Source organism: Balearica regulorum, chromosome 2 (assembly GCF_011004875.1).
Source record: "Balearica regulorum gibbericeps isolate bBalReg1 chromosome 2, bBalReg1.pri, whole genome shotgun sequence".
Classification (NCBI taxonomy): Eukaryota; Metazoa; Chordata; class Aves; order Gruiformes; family Gruidae; genus Balearica; species Balearica regulorum.
The window spans coordinates 105,101,196-105,127,874 of NC_046185.1; the positions used below are offsets into that span (position 1 = coordinate 105,101,196).

At 39.4% G+C, this 26,679-nt stretch overlaps 1 protein-coding gene across 1 annotated transcript in view; it reads right to left on the bottom strand.

Moving 5' to 3' along the window:
* COL15A1 (collagen type XV alpha 1 chain) overlaps positions 1–26,679 on the bottom strand; it is a 169,292-nt gene that overhangs the window by 53,925 nt on the left and 88,688 nt on the right. The window contains 8 exon segments of the mRNA XM_075745229.1: positions 1,819–1,863; positions 4,754–4,822; positions 9,450–9,602; positions 10,116–10,151; positions 12,657–12,719; positions 18,930–19,055; positions 22,883–22,945; positions 25,143–25,220. Of these exon segments, the coding sequence (XP_075601344.1) occupies positions 1,819–1,863; positions 4,754–4,822; positions 9,450–9,602; positions 10,116–10,151; positions 12,657–12,719; positions 18,930–19,055; positions 22,883–22,945; positions 25,143–25,220 (633 nt within the window).

The window sequence follows — 26,679 nt, forward strand, 5'->3', positions numbered from 1 at the left end:
TGCCTCAAATGTTATGTTTATGTTTGCTGTCTTTTAGGAGTGCTTATATTCATGAATGCATGAAGACTGTAGACTGTTTTTTAATGAAAAGAGTTTTTCATAATAAAAAAAGTGAAAGAGGAATTTGGATCTATACTTACTTGCTATGAAAGAGACAAAACTTTAATCACAGCAGGTCTTCTCTGGCAGCTTTACTAGTCTGGGGTATTGGAAGGATGAAGAATGTATGAAACGTAACTATACCTTAAACTCATGATGTGTTAGCTCTTGGTTTTTGGAAGATAGTGGTTGTTGTATTTTGCCACTGTTGCCGAGTGAAGTCATTTATAACCATGAAAAGTGGGTGTAAAATTAATCCCCATGAGAATGATAGTGTATTATAATCACTTCATATTAGTTTTGCTGTAGTGTGCCCGATTTTGTACCATGTCAGGCAATAGTATGGTCCTTTCTGTGTCTCCATGATCTTGGGGATGAATGACTCAAGATTAAACAACTAAAATCTTAGTGTAGGTGGTGGTGAAGTCTCTTAGCCAAGGTTTATGACTATCTTTTCAGTCCCAGTCCAGTTCCTAAATCCTAGGAATCATGCTACCTCCATTTCTGAAGTCTTTGTGAAACAGTATTTCCACAATATTTCAGAAACGAAATTTCTAGTTAAGGGCAGAGAATAACTATTTTCAGCATGGAGACTTGGCCCCTAATAGTGTCCATAGAGCAGCATCATGTGAGAGCATGTCTATTCTAGCCAGTCCTTTGCAGTATCATTCACTAACACGTGCTGTGCGAATACTTGGGGTTTTTTTCACTCATAAGTAATGTCTTCCAGCATTAACAGGATTAGTATACAAGGCAGAGACTTTTTTCAGCCCTATAAGCTGAGCTCTATAAACTCTAGACATAGGGGACTGGCCAGATCTTTGATTACTGTTGTTCCACGAAACAGATTGTGTGCAGTTATTGCTGGCAATGTGCTTTCTGGGTAGTCAGTGACCTGTGCTGTGTGTGTCCAGATATAAATCTTAGGAAGAGAGGATGGGCCCCTCACCTATTGTTTTACATTTCCTGCTCCCTCAGAGTTGCTGCCACTTCCCAGGGCAATGAAGACTTGGAATTTCTCTGACTCCACATTTAAGGTGCTGAAAAGGTGTTCTCAGGCTGTACTATTAACCTGAGTGGTTTTCAAGCTTTACATAGGAATAGAAAAAGCCTCTTATCTAAGGCCCCATGCTGCAAATCTGCTCTTTTTTTTCCTGGTTTTTCATCTCTCCATTTTTTTCCTCATGTGCTACTTAACCAATAGTAGCATCAAAGTAGAAAAAGTCAGTCACTCCTGAGCTCAAATCAAACCCAAGGCAAAGTAGGCATGACATCTCCTTTCTTCCCCCAGCACCTTCCAGAACGTTTTCCTATCACTTTCTGGGATCATTCCAGGTCTCCACCTGTAAGTTTCTCTTTCAATAACATACATGTAAGCTCTTGGAAATCAGAATGATGTATAAAGAAGCGACAAAGAGAAACTGCCAAATATCCTAAAAAAATTAAACAAAAATGCCGTGTCACACCAAGTGCCTTGGAATGTAACGGCCCAGCTGGTATTTATTCACTATTCTGGTGTGGATGTGAAATAATTCTATTAATACACATTCTGGGTGGATACCCAGTGTAAAACGGAGCAAAATTTGTTCCATAATTAGTCAGTATATGAATGCTAAAAAAAAGCTGGTTTGGTAAGGCAAATGCTGGGAATATAGAAATAAAAATATATGCCAAAGCAAAATAGGTTAGCTTTCAAGTGCTCCTTGTTACATAGGATACCTTTGGTCCTAATGGCCCACGCTGTCCATGTCTTCCTGCAGAACCCTATAAAAGTACACTGAATTTACTGGTAAATTCATGTAGCATTTCATAATAAATTTTCTCATAAAAAAACCTAATTCACAACTACAACTCTTACAAAAACAATGTTGGAGACCAGTAGAGAGTAATAAAATATAAGTATTGTTTTAGATTTGTTGTTCTAATAAATACTGCCTTGCTCTATGCAAAAGATGCAAAGATCAAAGGATTTTTTTTCTTATAAAGACAACTTTAATCTTGTCACTGCATGCTATACATATTTTTAGAAAATATTAGAAATAAAGTTGTCCAAGTGCATTTGTTGCAAGGGATTGCTTACAATTTTTTTTTAATTTGCCTCTTTGGCTAAAATTAAGATAAGTTACCAGTTTAGAGGCAAGATGGCATTGTCTTGCTAGGTTTAAAAGTAGCTTGAAAGAAACCTTTGGGGATGCAAATTCCTCTTTTGTCTCTATATGGTAACATCCATTGTAAAGTACAATTATGACTCTTTCATGGTAAAATTTACAACAGTTCATTATTGATCATTTTAGAAAGTTGAATGGAAAAAAAAAGAATTCAACACAGTGATTGAGTTGTCTTCATCTGGAATATGAAGAGAAGACACTAATAAATTGAACACCAACAAAACTTTACACTGATCTGTGAAAGAAAGAGAATAGAAACTCTGGAAATGATAACTGAGCCTACAGTCAAAATAAATTTGATACTTCTACTTCAAAACATAACCACTACTTTCTCATAAAAGATTAATAAAAAATTCAGGAGATACAAATATAGTACAAATAAATGTAATTTATTTCCTAGCAGCTGCTTTGAGTTACAGACCTCTTAGATGCAGATACTCTATTTTCACTCAAACAGAGTCAGGAACCTCTCGAGTTGTTACAGTGTTTAAGTGGCTCATAATGCTTTCATGCAGTACCAGTAAGAATGTATAACCATTTTCATGATTATAGGAAAGTTCTTGCGTGCCTTCTTTACTGATTCAAACATTATGGAATGACTAAGCAGTAACAGGAAAACAAAATTCCAGAATTTTGTTCAGCTGCAATAAGACACTTTTTCAGTGTTTATATCTGAGTGACTTGGAAACAATGCCTGTTATAAAACCAAAACTGAGAGTAAGGCTGTCATTTAGGCAGGTCAGAATGGGCAATTTTGGAACTGGTGTTGAACATCTCATTTTGGACACTAGTTTGTTTCAGCTAATGAATTCGATTCTTATTTTTGTAACTGTATTTTTAGTATCTAGGAAAAGATGTAAGAGGAGGCAAAGGTCTCTAAGATATTAAGCTGAGTCAGCTATAATTTCAGTGACTCACTAGTACTTTAAACTAGCACAGTAAAGAGTTCCTCAAACTTGCTCCTGTCTCCAGTGTTCAGTTAATTTCTGATGATTCATGGAATCATAGAAACAGGGTTGTACAGGGCCTCTGGAGACCATCTAATTTAGTCACACCCTTGAAGTAAAACTGTCACCAGCTCTAGATCAGGTCAGTCATGACTCTATCCAGCAAAGTCTTGAAAACTTCCAAGAACAGAGCTTCCACAACCTCCCTGGGCAAAGTGCCCCAGTTTTGCACCAACCTCCTAGTGAAGAGGTTTCTCCTAAGGTTTAACCTGAACTTCTCAAGCTGCAAATTGTGACCTCTGTCCCTTGTTGCACCATCTAGCACTACGCGGAACAGTTTGTCTTCATCATATTTGCAATTGCCCCTCAAAGACTTGTAAGCAGCTATTAGATCATGCCTTTGTCTCCTTTTTGCCAGACTAAACCATTTGAGCTCCTTCAGCCTTTCCTCACTGGTCATGTACTGAAGGCCCCATGCAATCTGTACAGCTTTCTGCTGGACTGTCTCTGTCTTCTCCACATCCTTCTTAAAGTGGGGTACAAAAAAGTGGATTCAGTATTTCAATGCAGCCTCACTATCCCTGAGTAAGGGCTAGAAACAACTCTGTATCTATTGGCAATGCTCGTTCTGATGTATTCCAGTACAGGGTTTGCCTTATTTGCAGTGATAGTGCACTGTTGCCTAGTATTCAGTCTGGCATCTACCATAACCCAAGGTCATCATCATCATCATCATCATCATCATCATCATCACTTTCTCCAGACTTCAGCAACAAGAGTCATTCTTTTAAAAGCTATGCTTTGAATGTTTGAATGTTTCTTCTGGAGTCAGCACAGGGGCAGGACTTCAAAAGACCAAATTAGAACAATGCAGGCATCTCTGGAAGAAGGAATGCTGGATAATTGCCTGCTTTAGGGAAGGCATCATAGGCTGAAGTTTTGATGTTATTGCTAAGAATTAAGATAAATCCAAATGATCTGGTAAGTACTGATGCATTGCATTCCCGTACTCCCTACTTGTTTTTTCAAAGCAGCCCATGCCAGCAAAAAATGTCCTGAAATACAGTGATGGAGGTAAAAACATCCCTTCTTCTGGGACATTGTTTCTATACTACTGGGAACATTTTTTTAGGTTGAGTGGTATTTCAGATTATGCACATTTGATTGTCAAACTATAACATTTCAGTTTTATTCAGTACACGTAATTCCTCTTCATATGCAAGAAGGGCATCTATTAGGGTAAAACAAGAAACAGAGAGCTAGGCAATACAAAAAACCCTATTTCATCCTTTAATATACCAAAAAAATATACCAAAGCAGAATCTAAAAATCATCAGCTGAGCAGGTATCAGAGAAATACCATTCAGATTCTTCGGAGGACAATTATCGTAATGTCATTGTAGAGCAACTGAATCCAGTGCAGTGACTCCAAATCTATAGCTAACTGGGGCTATGTGTTTCCAAAAAGCAAAGAGGAGGACACTTGTTTTTGAAAAAAAGAAACCCAACAAACAACAGCCTCCCAAAATATCCACTTACCTTTGGCCCTCTTGATCCTGGAATTCTGGATTCACTTAACAGGCCAATGTTACCTGATCCTTCCATGTCCTAATGGAAGAGAAAAAATGCTACAGAATTCAAGAATTTGTCTCCCCCCGCCCCAACTGCTCTGTTTTCTAGAGTCCTGTAAAAAACTGGAAAGATACTGAACACAAATATTTTTATGTTTTCTCATTAAGCTATTTTTTTGACTGATGCATGATGTTCTGGAGATCACTCAAATGCAATAAAGGCATGTTGATCTTCCTTACAGAAACTCTGGTCTTTACAGTCTTGCCAGTTTGACATCATTTCTCCAGCACTTCAGGTTGGACAGCAAGAGGCAGATGTGAGAGAGCATTACAGTTTTAAGTATGCGCTATGTTTAAGCATGCTGTAGTAGTATTTTTCTGTTTAGCATTTACCTGCCACCTGGCTACTGAAATGCTGTAATGACTAGTAAGGGTTACATAACTGATTTACGACAGGGAGAACTCGCGGGCAGTTTAAGAGCAACAGTCATTCAAAAATAAAGGTCCTTCCTAATTCTCACCATTGAATGTTGAACTCCTGCCTCAAATACAGCTTACTGAAACGAAGTTGAGAAGAAAAAAAATGTTCTATCACAAAATTGTAGAATTAATTACATTGGGAGGGATATCAGAGGCTACCTCCTGTTGAAAGCAGCATCAACACTGAATTCAAATCAGGTTGCTCAGGGCTTTGTCCCCTCAGATCTTGGAACCCCCCAGAGACAGAGGTTATGCAGTCACTCCAAGCACCTGTTCCAATGCTTGGCTGTCTTCAAGGTGAAAAATATTTAACTTATGTCCAGTCAGAACCTCCCCTATTTCAATTTTTGATTGTTGTTGCTCATCACTCTGTGATGAGGCCTTCAGTACATGACCAGTGAGGAGAAGCTAAAGGAGCTCAAATGGTTTAGTCTGGCAAAAAGGAGACAAAGGCATGATCTAATAGCTGCTTACAAGTCTTTGAGGAGCAATTGCAAATATGATGAAGACAAACTGTTCCTCGTAGTGCTAGATGGTACAACAAGGGACAGAGGTCACAATTTGCAGTGTCTTCTCAATAACATCCTTTAGGTATCAAAAGGCTGCTAAAATCCTTAAGCCTTCTCCAGACTAAGTAAGCTCAGTTCCCTGAGTCTTTCCTCATAGGTCATGTGCTTCTGGCCACTGACCATTGGCATGGCCCTTTGCTGACTTCAGAAAAATCTCCATGAAGTGGAAGACCTTGAAAGCAGCATCCATATTTCCTGTAGAGATTTTCTAGGGGGTTTAAAGAAGACTACACAGAAAGTAGCAACCTCCCTCCAGCTCTTGTCATCATGACTGCAACATTCCAAATCCATGGCAGAACTGGGAGCTGCCAGTTCCAAAGCAGTCAAAGAAATAAAATTGCAGGCTGCCATAATGATCTGTTTTACCCCCAGCACCATCCCAGCCATATGTTCCTATCCCTTGCCTTATGCCTAATCTGGAATGTGTCAGACTGTGCTTCAAACCATCTGGATAAACCATGCCAGCAGGAAACTGTTCACTTGCTTTTAGTTGCAGCTTTAAATGCAGCTGCGCTGGTTTAATTGCTTCCTTTTTCTGAAAAGGGAAAAATCTTGATATTTCTTCACTCCACGTCCCTGCTCACAGCCATACAACCTTGATTTTCAACATCAATGCCATGTGTTGAATCCTCTCCCTTTCCTGTAAGCCACTTTAAATCACTAAAATGGCAGAAAATATGTTACTTTTGGGGAGTGGGATGGTTCTCTAAAATGTTAGTAAATTAAATTGCCTTGTGGAAGGATTGATGGAACACTGGATGTTAGTACATGTGAAGGGCAGGCATGTGCCAGGAATGGCTGCAGATGGGAGAAGGAGCAGGAGCAAAGCAGAATCTCCACCTCTTAGTGACAACGAGCCCTTGTATCAGCTTATCATATTTAGAGGACCCATACTCCTTGCCTGCTTAGCTTTCTGCTGGTTAGTGACTTGAAATGGCTCAGATTACCATAGGTCTGATGCAGTCTGGAGATGGTGTAAAGGAAAAGGTGGAAGACCAATTAAATCAGCTTAAGCTGCTATGGAATGACAGCCTAATGCTGAAGTTATGGAAAACATCAACTGATCTGACTCCAGTGAAAAGAGAAATCTTGTTCTTTTGCCCTTTTCCACCAACTCCATGAAGCAGAAGGAGTGCACAGCTGGAATCAGGTCTTTCCTTTTGGGGACCAAGGTGGGTGTCATAGAGTCATCAGGCTGGCTGAAGTCCTTTCATGCAACTTCACCTGAGACTGAATGTTACTCAGGCTTTCATTTTGCTCCTCTATCAGGTATCAGTGCATCAAATATCAACAGAAAATATGCTGATATTCTGTTTGGCTTGTTTAAGCAAACACTCGCTACTTAGGGTGAAAACACAAGCTGTGTTTCTGGGTCCTTCTTTCCCTTGTCTCCACTGTGCCAATATATTTTTCCCTTTAAGAGTGCTTGATGCCTGGTTTATATAACACAGCATCGCTTTTGACATCTGCATGTTTTTAATGGGTTTACCAGGTACCTTCTGCAGCTCAAACTGTTCTTTTGGCAAGCGTAAGTGCCAGCAAACCCCATGCCATTTGGTTTTTGCACATAGCTGATCACAGATGCTAACACGTGCTAACAGGAATGTTTTGCAGAAACAGCCTTACAGCAATAAACAGACTGCCAACCAAAAGGTAGTGTTGCCCTAACAATCTAGCAGGCCACGGTGCTGCCTTAACAGATGGCAGGGGTGGGCATCCAAAAGATCAGCTAGAACTAGCAAGTTTGTTAACAGTAGTATTCCTCTCAGGGAAATGACAATTATGCCAATTCTGTTCGGACTAAATGAGGTTCAAGATTAAGCCAGTCAAGATATTGTTGCTGCAGTTAGAACAGGGATCCTTCTGTGCTTGTGTCCATAAAAGTGGAGACTTCCAATTTTCACTCTCTCCTGCTCATCGGCTAACTTTGCTCCTCTGAGACTTAGGTATCAGGAGTGGAAGTGTTTGGTCCTAAGTACCTACCTGCAGGGGAACTCTTTGGTGGCGTAATGAGGCAAAGTTGGCTTCTACTCAAATAGTGTGAATGGGGAAGATTGGAGAATCTCTTAACCCTGGATCCTCAAGGGTCACAGAAGATGACTGTAAGTCAGAGAAGCCATCATCCTTGTCTAAAACTCAGACCAGGCCTAGAACAAAGATGTGGCTTACCAGTAGCCCTTATCTCATTCTGAGACAAGTACATATTTATTCAGGGGAGACTCTGTACCAGCTTTTCTAGTGTGCCTAAGTTAATGCAATGGAGTGTTTGTACACTTAAGACTTTATGCTGTTCCTTGCTAACAATTGCAGTGCTGGCAATTAAAAATTTGTGAACTGCTGGAGATTTTTTTCGTCCACTGAAACCCACTGACAGTGGTGAGATTATTAACCAGTAGTGTATATTGTACAATATTATTTAGTCAGAAATCAGAAATCAGAATATGTCTCTAAACAAGCGTTAGTGGTCACCTCTGTACTTGGAGTACTCAAAGTGTATCATCTACAGTAAAGAACAGAGAAATACAAAAGGGGTACTGTAGATACTAGGATTCTGGTATCTTTTAAATACCACCACTTTACTGCAGCAGTTCTACAGATGGTCAGTAGTTTTCATCAAACTTTGCTTACTGCTCTGATGAAACTGCCCTCACCTTCTATGCAAACTTGTATTATATCCCATGACATAAAAACCTGAAAACTCTGGAAAGACTTTCCTCAGGCAAACAGCTAAATTAGAAATGAAAAATGTATGGAAAAAGAAAACAGGAGAAGACTCATAGGTGAATATTGATGTAGGCAATTTGTCAACCTCTCTTCACAAAGATGTTAATGCAGCAGCTCTAGTTCCTGAATCTGAGTATGCTCCCTTTGCCTTTCTGTACTGCAAAGCCACTTTCTGCTCCAAAAAGATCATCTAAATGACCAGTTCTCAAATAACATGTAAAACTCATCTTGAGCTGGCCAGATGCCATATCTTAAACTGATGAAGGTATTATTTTCGGAAGTAGAAACAGTAGCATCTGCAATTTATTTATTTTTTTAGTAGAACTTTTTGCTTCTGACTAGAACAGACCATGAGGTCAGAAATGTTCAACATCTGTCTCTGTAGTTACACATTACATAAGTCACATGCCTAAACTAAATTCGGTGGCCTCAAGAATGACAGCATGGGAAAAGTCATAGCTTAAAGGAGAGCTGCAGTTCAATTTTAATGAATAGTGTCAGGTCTCTATGTATATTTAGATCTTTGCTCTAAATTATTTACATGACAAAAAAAGTGCTAAAGATGTTTTCTCTTGTAGTACAGTATCTGAGTATTTTATATTAGCAATGATATAACCACCAAAAATAGCATCTGAACGCTGTTACTACCGAATAGTTTCATGAAAATTGCCCAAAGAAATCCATGATTTCCATGGTATAAGCATGGCCAATTATATGGACAAATGTAAAAGGAATTGTAGGCTACTCCTAGGCAAATTTCAATCCAGAGCAAATGACTTTATCTGTCATCAATTCAGCCTTAAATAGCTGTGAAATATACAGGTGATTACACCATCCCTCCTCTGAAAGAAGCAGATTCATAGCTACAACAACCCCATAATAGCAAAATACCTCAAATCCCAAACTGTAGCTTGGTCCTGGGGGTCCAGGAGGCCCAGGGGGCCCAGGGGGCCCAGGAAGTCCTGGTGGTCCAGGTTTCCCAGGAGACCCAACAGCACCAGCTTCTCCTTTGGGACCTATTGATCCAGTGACTCCAGTATCACCCTAAAATAAAAGATCAGTCTATTGGTATACTGAACATGCATAAGTAAATGCAAGTAAGTAGAATCACAGAATCATAGAATGGTTTGGGTTGGAAGGGACCTCAAAGATCATCTAGTTCCTACTCCCTTGCCATGGGCAGGGACACCCTCCACTAGACCAGACTGCTCAAAGCCCCATCCAACCTGGCCTTGAACACTTCCAGAGAAGGGACACGCCCCTGATCATCTTCGTGACCCTCCTCTGGACCCACTCAAGCAGGTCCATGTCTTTCTTATGCTGGGGGCCCCAGAGCAGTACTCCAGGTGGGGTCTCACAAGAGCCAAGTAGAGGGAAGAATCACCTCCCTTGACCTCCTGGCCACACTTCTAAGAGAAGTACTTTGGCCAACTGAGAAGCCATGTTTGCTGACTTCATTAGGTTTCACAGTAAGAATCTTTTAGACTTCTCAGCCCTTTTCAGTAATGTGCTGTACTTGAATGATGCTGTTATCCTATAAAGACACTTTTTTTTTACCTTTGGACCAACAGAACCAGGAAGACCTTGTTCACCCTGTAAAAGAAAACCAATCCTAATTACTTACAGTAAGAGCATTTAGACAGGCAACAAAAATACATTTATGACATTTTTGCTTAATTAAAATACCCACAGATTTCTTGTTTAATTTGATGTCATAATGTCCTTTACATGAAATAACAAATGAGTAGCTCTGGTCTGGTATGCAGATAGGATGCAATCTTGTATTTAAATTATTGCTGCAGATTTTAAAGGTCTGGAGCACACAGAATTAAGCATTGCGGGTCATATCCTCATGCTTCTGAATTTAAATGCCAAACCTCTCATGGGGTATAACAGAAGCAGAAACTGATCCCATACAAGTTGTCCAGGGCACCATTTGAAACACAAGGTACGATGACCAGTATGATTTTAAGGCTCCTCTGCAGCAGTCAAGCTATTTGATTTGTTTTTATACACTTTACTTAGATATTGTTTTTTCAAATTGCACTGAATCTGAACTAATTGTTAGATTGGCAAGCTTCTGTCCTTACTTATTCAACAGAAATATTACTGGAGTAAGGTCTGAAAAAAAGAGCAAACACCAGGATTAAAACCATAACAAAGTTTTCTTCCAAATGTAATAGCAAAAAACCACATCAAATTTCACTCCAAGGAACAAACTGCACTTTCAATGCATCCTGCAGATTCTCTCTGTAATCTTCCATGGATTATCAGGAATAAGGATTAAAAATAGATATTGCAATATAGATTAAATCAAGGTTTTCAGACAAAATGAATAGTAGAAGTGGGAAAATTCTATTATCCCAAGGTGCTGGGGATTGTATTGGGCAGGTGCAAATATGTAGTGCTTCATTTCTAATTAAATATATCAAATATACACCATGCAGAAAACAGGCTCAGTGAGGCAAACATTTGAGGTTTTGTCCTTTTTTTTGAGGATTATGTCCTTTTTGAAAATTTAGTTTTTCTTCCAATTACTTCCCTTTTCACATCAGTCTCTTCCTATAGTATGTGATTCAGGTTCAATTTACTTCAGCTAGACTTCCTTCTATTTCTAGACTCCTTTATGTCTAGGAAAACACATACAACTGATTACAATGGACACAAGTTTCAGATGCTTGCTTTGTAACATACATACTGCATTTTCTTGATAGCTGCTATTTCCCATGTGTGCTGCAGTTTTACCAACCTCAGGCTTTTGAAATCACAACTCAGATCCTTCAGTCTCCAGAAGAATTTAAAAAAAAAAAAAGAAAAAAACCCCTCACAATTTTAAAAATAAATAAATAAATAAATAAATAAATCTCAATGTTCTGGACATTTAGGACTTGTCTTTTCATTTCCTTTACAGTATGCGACCTTTCAATGTACACTTGGGAATCTACTTTCAAGTTCTTGTGCACAAGGTGTGGTGTGGAAGCTCACTAGAGGACAAAATTTTCCTGTAGTCTTTGTCTCTGTCTTCTCCACATCCTTGCTGGAGTGCACGAAATGGATTTGGTATTTCAAAAGCAGACTCACCAGCCCTCATTAAAGGACTGTATCTTTACATCTGTTGGCCATGCCTTTGTCTCCTTTTTGCCAGATTAAATGGTTTGAACTCCTTCAGCCTCTCCTCATCAGTCATGTACTCAAGGCCCCTGGCCATCTGCACAGCTTTCTGCTGCACTGTCTCTGTCTTCTCCACATCCTCCTTGAAGTGGGGTGCAAAAGAAATGGATGCAGTAATTTGGGGAAACTTAAAAAGAGTGGCAATTTTACAATATGTAGTTTTTGGTTCTATGGCAACAGAAGAAAACCTATCTGCTGGATGCTATGATCCCTTGCTTTCATTTATATGTTCCCCACTCCTCCCCTTTTGTTGACCATAGTGCTCATCTGATCATGCATGAAGCCAACCAGTGCAGCAAGTCAACAAAACACTAAGTAACCCTTTGCTGCCAGGTTAAGACGCTGAAATGTCTCATCAAGCAGTGAGTGAAGGCTGGAACTGCCACCTTGGGGTGCGATATTGTAGCTGAGGCCAACAGTCAGCAGTAAAGACAAATATGGGCTGCTGCAGATGTGTACAAAATTTGATGTGTCAGTGGTCTACAGAATCCAAACTTAAGTAATTCCAGTTGCCCTGGTATACAAACACGCCACAGTGGGTTCTTTCTGCAGGGAATATGCCATCAGTCTGTGTCAGTCTAGACTAGCTGGAGTTCTTTCTCCCTGCAGCCTCACCTGCATGAATCCAGTCACGACTGGCTTTTTACTGGTGCATCACAACAGAGTAGCTCATATTGCATTTTGAATATTGCATGCTGCAGAAAATAAGACTGTACCCAATAGGGAATTCTGGATTTCTAAATATGCCTTCTGAGATGTGTTCTAATAAGCCATTAGCAGCTGGATCCAATTAAAAAAATATTGAATATTGAAAAATATTGAAGCCAGCCAACAATGTGTTACAGGGACAACTATTTATGATTTTTACAGCTAAGAACTGACAAAGATTTTCCACTGAAGTAGGAACAAGACAGACGTTTAACTTACCTTTTCTCCCTTCTGTCCTGGTGGGCCAACCACTCCATCAAGACCAGGAGGACCTTGAGGACCCTGTAGATAATAGTAAATCTAAAGCAGGTGCCACTTGAGAGGCCTCTTTCTAGCACATGCATTTAAGTATTTTGGACCAACTGATGATACAGCATTATGAAAAACTAATGTGTAGCACCAGGTAGCACCTAACACCATTAAGTTCTAACACTCGTATTTCTTTTCTTCAGAGAGTTTGGCTTTGTATTCAAAACAGTATTTAAATATATTTTAATAGAAAACTATACCAAACAATCACAAAATAACAATTAAAAAATATAAACCAACACAATGTAAATCTAATGTTAGTACACAGAATAATGGTGCTATCCAAACAGGTTTTGGCAACACTACTACAGATGCAATGAGGTTGAAATCCCATGCACTTCAGCCATCCACACTTTTGGCAACCTCAGTGCCCCACGAGAGCTAGCTGAGAAAACGTTGGTATTGACAAAGTCAGAAAGTGGCCCACGTTTTCTGTGTGATGCTTTCCTTTAATTTTGCTTTGAAAAAATGTATATTTAGTTCTCCACTCAAATTCCTGTGTTGTATCCATGACTTAGAATGCATTTGAGTGAGCAGCCAGGCTGGGAAAAGCTGGCTTTGTAGAGTCAACCAGACAATCAGTATAGGTATTGAAGTCCAGCCCATAAGAACTATACATGCAAGAAAGGGAACAGTTACATGCATATTTGCATGTCCTGTGTTTTTAAAATTGGGCTCTAAAAGTCTTTAATTAAAATTACAGGTGTGCATTCTGGCCTCTGAGAATCTGTTATCCATTTATTTATTCATCTGGTTTGGGAAAGGATATAAATGGTTGAAGGAGATAGAAATCATTCTTTTCCTCTGGTGTTTTCAGAATGGTCACAAAGGCCTCATTTTCCCTGCTCTCCTTACTTTTTCCCCTCTGTTTTTGCCCTTTGGATGCATTGTATGCGATAGAATAACTAATCGATTCTTTTTAATGTTAAAAAGATCAGAAATATTTTCAGTATATTTCAAACATTTTCATATTATATTTTGCCATCTTTACATAGACAGGAGAGGATTAGAATAGAGGTTGGGCTAACAACGATAATTGTTCTAAATTTTAGTGACTATTTACCTTATAGTACTTAGCAATTTTAAGTTTCATTGTTCTAAAATTGCTTATTTTCTTTACAGCTTTTGAATAGTCTCTCTTACGCAGCTAGCAAGCAACACTTGGAGATTTGTTATTCACTTCAGGGTGTATTAATGCATTTGTGAGCTACTTTAAAAAGATAACCATAGGAAATATCCTTTTACAATGTAATGAAGCAATTTAACTTCACGTAGCATTTAGGAAATATGTATTTAATCAGATCAGTATCACATGAGTACCAGATGCAATGTGGAGCAGTTAGTGAAGCAGTATTTCCCATTACAAAAGGCAGCCTTTACCCAAACATTTCCAAGACATGTTTCTCATGATTAGAGATGTTACATCATAAAGTTTTTGATTTAGCAAGGACTTAACCTGCACACAAGCCTGTGAAACCCTAGATTGCACAACAGAGAACACATTCATCTTTAAAATAGAAAACAAATCAATACATATCTGTCCCTTTTCTTTGAATTCTTTTCACATTATTACTTTATGACAAATTTTAACAAAATGTCCTAGACCACTCTAGTTACTTTGTCTTCTACAGATACAGAAACAACCACAGTCATGAAGCTGAAAGTATATTTTGAATAGAAAAGACACTAGTACAGAGGACCTTTTAATCTTACACTGCACTATGTCAAATGCAGCAAATAAAGCATTAGGGTAACTGTCTATTTTACAAGACTTGCCAATGAATTTTCTTAAAATTGAGTCATAATCATCAATACAATTTGATCTGTCTTGGATTCAGGGAAAAAAATAAAATTACTGTTGGGAGCATAAACAGTGAGATGAAATCTGGCCAGCATTTCAGCCTTTTTTATTTTAGAGCATCATCCTCGTTACAATCAGTAGATGCAAAGAATAATGACCACAGCACGGCCAGTATGATTTTGTATCAGTAGCGATAGGGAGGGGAGGGAAACTGAGGCCAGAAGCATGTATTTATTTTAACAGAATCATACTTCTGCATCTATTCGTTTAGTTCATAAAAACCTATCCCAATCCATCCTACTCTCTTTAAGCTGTTGTGGGGGAATTTTCCATTTTCCAAACTTCGTGAATCATTCCTAGGCAGGCTAAAGCCCATATGTATTTGGAGTTATTGTCTCTTAATTTCTTATTTTTCAGATATGCTCCAAGTTTATACGGGTTTTGGTTTTGTTTGTATCTCAAGCATGAAATGGGGTTTATATTAATTTTGATCACTATATCTCATGTTGAAGCTGACTACCTGAATGTGGCTACTACCTTTTTCTTTTTACATCTTTAATTTTTGCTTTTCTGTTTTTGATCGTAGACTGTCTACATATATTTTTTAGAATATTTATCGAAATATAAAGAATATTCTCTTTTATGGGAAAATATGCTTAGTCATAAAGCAGACTGCCTCTGATAGTAAGCCTTAAGATGCTAAGCATCTTCATTTTACTGAAAAATTATTATCAAGTTTAAATATATGAGCACTGGTCTGTATTAAAGGACAGAAGACCTCCAATTATTCTCTGAGGATACTGTGGTTCTTCTGAAGAAACTGTGGTTCTGATAAATTTGCCAAAATGGGCATTTTCATGACAGAGCTCTGCAGGACTTTTTAGAATACCTGATACTCTTCTCACTCCCAGTGACTAGAAATAGCTTACCTTCAAACAATTAAAACAAAAAGGTAATTAATTGAAAACAAGGAAAGACTGGCCAGGCACTGCATTTATGTAATAAAGCTATGCCTTTTTCCTGGTTATATTCTAGAAGGACTTCTGTTCATGCTTAAAGTAAGACAAAAGGTACAATGAAGCATATGCCTAAACCACTGCAGTGCCACGGTCTTTAACACTTGCCGTTCTCTTAGTCTGAATTATTCACAGCACTTAGCGGGAAATATTTATGGCACATCATAAAAAACCCCACTTCAACAAGTTTGTTATTACTCTCCAACAATGTTGTAGTCTTAAAATATTATTGGAAGTCTACCAACATTGGATATCCTTGAGAATCTGTTTTTAACTGAAATAATGTTTGTCAGAGATACTAAATTTCACAATCCAAATAGCAAATAAAGAGGACTCCGTCTCATGAGGCTGATCTCATGGATTCTCAGCCAAGCTTATGATTTTAGGGAAATAATAACCTGACAATAAAGAAACAAATAAAGCAAGTAAGCAAGCTCTGTCCTGGAGTTAAGTACTGTGATAAAGACAGTAACCTATCTAGTGCTGGTCCAGTCTGTGTTCCTGGATGAGCCTCTCATGTCCTTTTTCTTTCACTGCCAAGGAGGGAGAGTCTGACATATTGTAAAGGAGTTTGAAAAATACCAGCTGGGCTGTGAAAATTTTTTCCCTTTGCAGTCAATGCAGAAAACATCCAGGAAGGACTGATAGACCATGGGTACAGCAGGATAAGCAGAGCATGGGGAAGACATGCTAGGTGTGTGCCCACTGTGCAGGACACTGGAGAGCTGCTGTCAGTCCACCTACAGCTCTTTTCAACTAAACCATGGGCTCCTCAGGCTTTAATTCCTTAATTAGAGTAATTAAGAATAGGAAAGAATGAAAAATGGTTTCCTGCTATCATAGCCCTTGGGTTGTTAATGGCAGGTTTCCTAAAAACTAGTGGGGCAAGTGTGCTCTCACTAAATCCTTTTGTCCTGTCCCGACATCCTCTAGACCAGACACTTCTTTCCTTCCCAGTCATTGGGATTTTCTTCCAAGGAAACCATGCTATAGAAGGATGTAGGTGGAAAGGCATTGCAGACAGCTGTGCCCTATCCTTTTATGCTATCAGGATATGACCAGGTCAGCAATCTAATCTAAAACACAGAAGCACACCAAGGCCCTACAGCTTAGACATGTTTAGTGAGACAGAAACCCCTGGAGCTCCAGGCACATTTAAGGCTTTTCCTTGCAGGATATGTCAGGGATGCATTAAATTTGCCTGCGCAGGTTGTCACTGTTGTAGTAGCATGAAGTTCAGCGCAGGCAGGCCTTGCTGATTTTGTGGCTGGCAGGCTCGAAGCTCCATGCTGCTGCATGAGCGCTGTTGACTACTTCCGTGCTTACCTGGAGTCTACAAGAACTTGCGTATGCTACTGTAACTGCAGGACAAATGTGTCCTGAGTGCACCTTGCTGTTGGATCAGAGGCTAACTCTGTAAATAGCACTGAGAACAAACCATCAAGAATGCAGACCACGATCTTACCACAGTTAGTGCATAAGACCATTGAAAAATCCATTGATAATTTCTAGAAAGCAAAGAATTACAGAAGAAATCGTGATGTTTACTATACACTAATTTAATAAATGTTTGATATTTATTTTCAAATTTAGGTCAGTGACACATTTCTAAGGATCTGGACTACAACTATTAATTACCATGCAACCTGGTTGTCAAAGCTCCTTTGCATGCACAGAGAAGGCCTTTTCCAAAGCATGTAATTGAAACGCCTGGATGAAAAATACTGCTTTTTTCAGCCTACTTCTGTGAGACCACGTTATTTCATCTTAGTGAAACATCTCATTACCAGGCCAGAACGTCTAACTGCCTTATCAATCACCTGTAAAATTGTAAAAAAGGACATTTCACTCAATAACCAAGCAAATACTCAAAACACAGCCAAATCACTTGAGTGCAGCAAATGCTGAAACTGTGTGTAGCTCAGCAAAATAATAGTCCATGTACAGCTATATCTTCTGCACTCTGTTTATCATAGTTTAATTTAGTGAGGTTCATAGGGATACAATTTATTCCAAGAGGGAACTCTCTGAAATTTTGAAGTCCGAAAATTACTCTGATTTCTGAGCCATGTTGAGTCGACACTCCAACTTGCAAAGGCCTAAAACTTGGATGAAAAAAATTTGTGATGCTTAAACTTCTTTGTAGCCTGAGAGTACAAGATCCAACTCCTGACAGAAAAGAACTAGTTTTCAGGATAGAGGTCTGAGGTAGTGGATGGAGGTACCTCCTTGCAGCTTTAAGTGAAATACTATATATACAACTCAGGTTATTCTCAGTGTTTCCCTACAGGGTACATACATCCTCAGCTCTTAGTTTTCACTGGCTTCCCATGCACATGCTTCTTAGATCCCATTTTAAAGATTTTCAGGTGCTTAATTTCTCTCTGCACAAAGGATGCTGTCTTCCAGCTCAATGGCCAGATGCTTAAAATTTACTGGACGCACCTTTTGAGATTTTTTACTAACCCCCAAACTGGTTATTCTCAAAAAAACCCCAGCACAGCTGAGATGCAGTGAGATTGCCTCTTTAACACGGGTCAGGTGTCCTGGCTCCTTGTGAAAATTAACTCTATCCTAGCTGAAACCAGGACAGTCACCAATACACTTCTTTAATATATGCTAATTACACCTTGTCAGATACAGCAATAGTGACCCACTTTGAAGGTAATGTGAAAACATACACCAAATCTAGCCCTGAGAACAACTGCTACTGGCAGATGGTTGATAGGGAATAAGGGAACCATATTAATAAATATAGTTCCAGAGAGGATTCACAGAGCTGATCAATGCTAAAAAAAAATATTTTCTTCACTGAAAAAACACTTCACTGAGGATTTATTAAGGAATAAGTAACACTCAAACTTTTAGCAACCTTTTTTACAGTAGAACTTTCACATGTCCATAGGAATAAGTGTTTACCTAGTTGAAGAAAAAAAAGGAAGAGAGTTCCTGAAAGAGGAAAATTCTATTTATGCTAAAAATTCCCTGCAGATTATGTAAGTGATTAAGCAGACTTCATTTTCCTGAAAGCACCACAGGAAAAATAATTCTTAGCCTTATTCAGTGTCAGTAAAAGCATCCTTACTTTGTATTTATTCTGGTCCAGATTCACCAATATACCAAATGTATATTGTCTGCCAAATGTACATCCTGCTGTGGAATAATGTGCTTTGGTTAAATAGGCATTCATTTTGTGGGGTTTTTTTGTTTTGGTTTACTTTTTTGTAAAAAATGTGCATAAAAATCCAAGCTCTTTAATTAAAAATATTCTGCAACATTATTAAGAATTATAGAGACTGTAAGCCTTAGAACTTAGTGTTGTAGAACAGAAACAACTTTAATGTTTGTGCACAAATGGGTACTCACTTCAGGGCCTGGTTCACCAGAAGCTCCATCTTCCCCTGGTGACCCAGGAGGTCCTACACCTGAATCTGGTGCTGGCTTTCCTGGAAGACCAGGCAGTCCTGGGGGGCCAGGTGGCCCAGGAAGACCCTGGATAAATCAGCAGCATTGTTAGAAATGGCCCTAGGCAGGTTCATTTGTATGTACATGGAACCGGAAAAGCTCACATAGACTGTTCAGGTTCATAAAACTCTCAGCTTGGGTTACCCTTCTGCTTCATTAGAACCACTTTTAGTTTCACAGGTATACTCCTCACATAGGGTCATACTGACCTCCTCCATCCTTGCTCTCTGAATTGTGCCACCTCATGGTATGCAACAGCAAGCGGGAAATTGGAAACCAAAAAATTCTATGTCATCTCTCTGTAACCCAGTAAAGACCTTAGAGATATTCCAATGATTGATCTAATGTTAAGAAACTCAACCAAAATGAAATCAAGGGATCACTGAACAGAGGGAAGTGGTTATTTTTTTTCCTCTACTCATTTCTAAGGGTTTCTCCATACTGTTGCTGGAGCACTGAGAATGTATTCATGGTCAAGACCTGACTGTGCTTAGTGCTGTAAAAATGGCCCCTCTCTAAAGATCTATCCTGCACGGATATGAGCAGATCTATTTAAACTGAATAAAATGAATGAAATATCTTACTTTAAGAGAAATAGAATGTTTGCAAATATTCTCTTTCATGTGCAAGTCCACTCTTGTTACTGATTACATTAGCAGGCAAACATGAACAGTCTGAAATTTTGGGGCATGGCACTGTAAGGCAAGAACTCTTTAATTCTGACTTAGAGTCATCTACAGGATTCTGTTAAGAAGATGGTCATCTTGGATTTTCAGTACTGTGAACAGAGCCTTCTGCGGGTAGCCATTCCAAGCACTCACTTCCCTCACTAACTATGTAGGGTGCTAGTCTCCTAAATTAGGCAAGATAACTAACTTGCAGCATGTGGCAATTCCCTCCTGAAGAGCCTTGGGAATAAGGTATTCAGTGCTTTGGAGGAAAGAAGAAACATAAGAAGTCTTGAGCTAGAAATCAGTCTGAGAGAATGAAAAATAACACTTAGATGTGTTGCAAAACAGAGGCCTCAGAACGCTATAGCATTCTGGACTTCATAGGAGACAGGCATCCAGGGAGTTCATTCCTCAGAAAGCTGCAGCATTATTGATGAAACAGCTTCTAATCGAAGAGTGGAAATGCTCCGTCCCAAAGGCTGCAGAAAAGATTATCTCTCACTTCATCTAGATGGATCAGTAAAAGCCTTCTCATTTATGTCTCTTCATCTTCAGCCACTTGACTTCTCATTTTTCTAACATTTGTCCTTAACTGTAATATATTGCCTGATTCATCATATATCTGACTGGTTCTGTGAATGGAAAACCACATTATTTGCAACTGCAATACATATTTTATAGATTGCAACTTGGATTTTCAACAGGAACATGGTAAAAGTAGATCCGGCTGACTGTCTAGAGATAATGGGTAAAGAAGCGGCTCAAGAGAAAAACAAAACATACAAAATAATTCCAGATCTGACAGTAAGTTCTAGTTAATTGATGTTATTTTTCCCAAAAAAGGCACATTGTTCTGTGCAGGATGTGTAGGAAAGAAAGCCTCTCCTCTGAAAAAAATAGTCCAGCAAAAAATAAGTAGAAAAAAATCCTGACTCCAAATGTTTCCTTAGCCACTCAACAGCTCAGAAGCAGAGCAAGGAAAACAAGCCAGATGTCCCATTTTTAATCCAGAGCCATGCTCAACTGAGTACTGTCTCTCAAAATATGTCAACTCTCTGTGAAGGGAAAGCATAAGACCAATGCAGCAATTCAACCCCAAAACCAAAGCTTACTTGAGGCTGTTGACACATAATGCTAAGAATGACAGACTAAACTAAAAATGTTAAAGCAGTGTGTTGGTTTTGCGTGGCAAGGTTTTGGTAGCGGGGGGGCTACAGGGGTGGCGGCTTCTGTGAGAAGCTGCTAGAAGCTTCCCCTGTGTCTGATAGAGCCAATGCCAGCCAGCTCTAAGATGGACCTGCCGCTGGCCAAGGTCAAGCCAATCAGCGCCTCTGTGATAACATATTTAAGAAAGAGAAAAACAGTTAGAGAGCGCTTTTTGCAGCCAGAGAGAGGAGTGAGAAGATGTAAGAAACTCTGCAGACACCAAGGTCAGTGAAGAAGGAGGGGGAGGAGGTGCTCCAGGCGCCGGAGCAAGATTCCCCTGCAGCCCGTGGTGAAGACCATGGTGAAGCAGGCTGTCCCCCTGCAGCCCATGGAGGGAGGATGAGGGGGTGTAGAGATTCCACCTGCAGCCCGTGGAGGACCCCACGCCGGAGCAGGTGGAGACACCTGAAGGAGGCTGTGGCCCCGTGGGAAGCCCGCGCTGGAGCAATCTCCTGGCAGGACCTGTGGATCCGTGGAGAAAGGAGCCCACGCCAGAGCAGGTTTGCTGGCAGGACTTGTGACCCCGTGGGGGACCCACGCTGGAGCAGTTTGCTCCTGAAGGTCTGCACCCCATGGAGGAGACTCACGTTGGAGAAGGCCGTGAAGGACTGTCTCTCATGAGAGGGACCCCACACTGGAGCAGGGGAACGATGAGAGGAGTCCTCCCCCTGAGGATGAAGAAGCAGCAGAAACACCGTGTGATGAACTGACCGTAACCCCCACTCCCCATCCCCCTGTGCCGCTGGGGGGGGCGGAGGTTGAAGCTGGGAGTGAAGTTGAGCCTGGGAAGATGGGAGGGGTGGGGGGAGGTGTTTTTAAGATTTGGTTTTACTTCTCATTCCTCTACTCTGTTTTGCTTAGTAATAAATAAGATGAATTCCCTCTCTAAGTTCAGTCTGTTTTGCTCGTGATGATAATTAGAGAATGATCTCTCCCTGTCCTTATCTCGACCCGTAAGTTTTCTTTCATTGTACCTTTTCTCCCCTGTCTAGAGAAGGAGGGGAGTGATAGAGCGGCTCTGGTGGGCACCTGGCCCTCAGCCAGGGTCAACCCATCACAAGCAGTACTCATCATCCCACTTGTTCTGCTCTGTTCCTGGAGCCTGCTGATAACTAGCACAACTGAAAGCTCATAAATTAGCTGCATTTTACAGCACAGCCTATTGAAATGAACTGAAATTGTCACTGACTTTTCTGAATATTATGTCTGCAAAATTAAGTAGTTTAGTAGATTCACAAGCCATATAAGCTCTTTCTGAAGCTGAGATAGACACCTGCAGGAGAAGGATGAGGTGAACATCTAAGGCAGCAACTGCTTTGACTGTCCCAGTTTAACCAATGGCCAAGTGCGTGTTAATAGCCCAAGACTCAAGTTTACGTGGCATGAATACTCCTTCCCAATGACAGAAGTCTGATCTCCCATGTTACACGACCCAGAGAATCCCACTCAGGAACTCATGCATCAAAATCTTACTAACTTTCACTACGTCAAAGCATCTCTCTTTGCTAGCCAGCCTTGATGTGACAGCATTACGATTCTTCACGAAGGCAAGGACAGGGAAGTTCAAATGACCATCAAAATGGATCAACAGTGGAAGTTGCAGTGTAAAGTATTTCATAAAGACATACTTATTTTTTTATAACAGGTACTCAAAATTTAAAAAAAGCAAAGAATAGTATCATTCCCATCTCTCTCCTCTTTACTGTCTTCTCAGAATCAGATTAAAAGCATTTTCTCATTATAAAAAGTCCTCTTGCCATTATTTTTTGTTGTCCTCTTTCTTTCTCACACTTCTTCCCCACTTGCATACACTTAGGCCTTTTCAGATCTTGAAATGGAACACTACAAAGCATTTCTGGATGCTGTGAATTAAGCATGTACAAAATTTGCATTGTGAAATGGACCTTCCACAACCTGGATGAGTAAAGTAAAGCTCTTTATTATGCTAATGAGAAATAAACATCAATATATACTTACTCTTAAAATCTCAGTCTCTCCATCAATATCTCCAGAACCCGATTCTTCAGGTTCCAGTCTATTCTGAAATTAGGATAATTCCATTTTAAAATAAAATCATAGAATCACAGAATGGTTTGGGTAGGATCATCTCAAAGATCATCTACTTCCAACCCCCTGCCATGGGCAGGGACACCCTCCACTAGACCAGGTTGCCCAATATTCCTTCTAAAGATAACACATGAAAATATTACTTGCCAATTACTGCAAATACAGTTATAATCAATAATCTTGCAGCAAACTGTCACTGGTGAAATAAATTATAATACAACAAAAAAATTTCAGTCATGTTTCTGGTGTTTCATACCACTTTATTTTGTAGACCCTCAGCTCTATATTTACCTGCAGATGATAACAATCATATGTCATGATAACATCTATATTTACCTACAGTAATAACAATCTTGCAGGACACACATGCTATGTGACTGCTTAAGTAAATTTGAAAATGAAGCAATATCTCAGACAAATTTTAACTTTGGAAAGATACGCATTGACATTAAGAATAACCTAAAATGCATACCCAATAATTAGCCACTGTTTTGTCGAATGTGCCTCTGAGATCAAAAGAGATTTCTGAGAGTCCAAAGAGGCATTTCATAAAGGGAAATTAATACACTAAAGCATTTTCTAAAATATTTTTTTAGAAAATGTTTTAGTATTGCAATCTAGTTGTACTCATCTATGAAATGATTTCATAGATTCAAGCTTCTTCAGCTTCATGTCATCTTCCTATATTATGGAACATATAGTGTAAACTACAGTCAGCATACATACTGACAAAGAATTTTTTTAAACCTCTAAAGAAAAAAAAGTATTTTTAATGGAAAATTTGCCATGAGTTGTCTGCGTAGTATATATAGCAAAGTGAAATGAAGTCCAGTTATCCATTTTTATAAAATTATAGAACTTGCTATGAAAGTTTTATAGAACTCATAATTTTAAAAATTAAAAGGAATAAACCAACATGTGGAACAAACAAACTTGGCGGTTAAAATATGACTTTTCTACATGTATGAGTTCCATCACATTTACAATGAAATCATGTCAACTCATATAAAAGTAAATTAACTACAGATTCCCATTGCAAGTCCTTGATGAGTTTCATAGTTGTGTATTCTTCGTAAACTACAGGCCAAAGTACACAGAGAACTAATACCTGAATCAGTTATAATAGTAACAAAGCTAATGTTTCAAAAGCCCAGGTGTCCGGGATGCATTCCCTGGCTGCACTGAGACTTATTTCACTTCACTCCAGAACAAAAGGCCTTGAAACTTGCTGTCACAGACAACAAGAAAGTAAAGGTGGTGCAGGATCTGGTGTTCAGTGCTACATTTGGCCTTTGGATGAGAAGAGCTGTTGGAGTGTCTTGTCCTATTGATCTGGAGCTAACTTGATGGTCTCTTGAAGTCTGTATCAGTGCAGGCTACATAGTGCAGCCCTTCACAACAATGTTACTCTATTTTTATGCTACAGAAACAGATTGGTGTCATTTAGCAGACCGTAGATTAGGAGAGCATATTGGTCACTGGAATATGTTGCAAACTATCTTCTTAAATACTCACAATACTTAGTGTGACAGATAGTTTTGTTTAAAAGTCCACCACAAGACTTCTACTGCTGTCAGTGGTGGGCCGTGTCTATATGTAAAATCACCTCCCTCGCCATGAATTGAAAATTCAGGCCAGATTCCTTTTTCAGCTGCATACACACATATTCTCATGGCAACAGAGAGAAAAGTCCAGCTACAGAAGAGAGGTAAATCTGAAACATATTTTTAACGCTGCCTGAGTATTGATCATTCAAAATACAAACACTCTCACCATGCTGGTATGTGTTGTAGTATTTAATGACAGCAAATGTAAGTGACTGTCAAACCATTTCTGTGTTCAGTAACAGGAAGAAATTAATAATTCATGTTTATAATGCCTGAGGAAATTTTTGTCTCTTGTTCTCCCATATATTACTGCTTTTGCACAGGAGAGCACACACATTGACTGGCTTTTAAAAATGTGAATAGTGGGTGTTTATGTAAATTACAGTACTCACACACTTTAGTCAGATATTTATTTGCATTTCTGCATCAATGTTTTAGAAAATGTGATTATGTCTGTGGCAGTCAGGCTACTTTCCCAGAGTTCTATGTAGTAAACCTCCTATGTAGTTCTGGATTCCTCTCTGGCAAGTCGAGCTCATTGGCAGAGAACCCCAAATACTCACTAATCCTCTGGACGGAGCAGATGGTCCTGTGGGTCCTGGTAGTCCAGGGGGTCCTGGAAATCCCTCACCAGGATCACCCTAAAACAGGAATGAAGATAAATCAGCAAGGATTTAATCATATAAACACAGAGCAGGGGTTTTCAGCACTATCTGCAATCTGCGTGTATTTTTTTATTCCACAAGAAACAACAGAAGTGTTTGCTTAGATGCTGTGAGCAGAGTTGAACTTTGTTCATTTCTAAGACAAGCTCCCAAGAAGAATGATCTTTGCATTGGCAAAGGAAGAAAGGACTTTTCCCTTTTTAACTTCTACAATGAATTTGCAAATGTATAACCAGCATTAACAGCATTAGATAGTGTATATTTCTTGTCAGAATGATGTTTTACTGTGGATCTTGCATTTTTAGGGTACATTATATGCCCTCTAGCCCCCCAATAAATGAAGAAGTAGAAAGTGTGGTCACACCATAGTACTCAATAAGTAAATTTCTTTCATTTTATTGCTACCATCTGTAATGCTTTTTCCAATACTGCCATGTCATGATTATTCTTCTATGTGTTGACCTTTATCTACCGCCAACACAATGAAAAGCCCTGTTCAGAACTGTGTCATTTTCTCTCATAATTGTTACCATCTCTTTGGCTTTCTTACATCATCTCTGACATTTTCCTGAGGTTAGTTTGAAGTGCTTCTGCTTAAGATATTTACAACTTCTATTAAATTTTCTGCTGGACTCCAGTATTTTTTACTCAAGTCAAGAGTTGAGGTTCTGTCTCAACTTTTTTAATCTTACATTGGAAGTCTTTTATAATGTATCTTTTCATTCTCAAGTGTCAATGTGCCTTTTTCTGGAGAATTCACTAAGCAGGATTTGGCCTTTGTGTTTTAAACTCTATTATGAGAAGGATGTGCCTCTGCATTCCTCAAAAATGAGGCCAATAGGATAATAAGTAACTGGCAGACCAAAACATTATGATTACTTAATAGGCACGTTGCTTTCATCAAATGATTGGCATTCATTGAATTTCATTTTTTGAGGTCTTATATACCTCCAAAAGTGATTGATCCCACTTGCTTTTTATCTGATACACCTGACAGAGGGAATACCAGGAGAAAATATAGTGTCCTCCTCTCCCTCCCCGGCTGTCTCACATTTCTTGCATTTGGCACTCAATAACCACTGTTCACTTTCTGAGGAGTTCCTTGATGTGCATTTTGGACGTTCTTCCTAGACGGTGATCCTGGTTTCAGGACAGGTTTAGAGGGGAAGAAAGAGCAATGTAACTGCTCATATCCCAGAGCTTCTCTCACCATTGGGAGTGAAAAGCTCAGCCTTCCCTCTACCAATGCTTTTATGTAGCACAGATTCCTACCCATCCATCCTGACACTGCAGAGCTGCAAGGTGTGGCCTCCTTCCCACCTTGCACCAGGAGCAGAGAAACCAGACTGGTTGCACGGAGCTTTCTTAAAGGGATAGAAGTCACAGAGACATAAATGACATTGTTAGCCAGCCTCTACTGGTGAGGGCCCTCAGC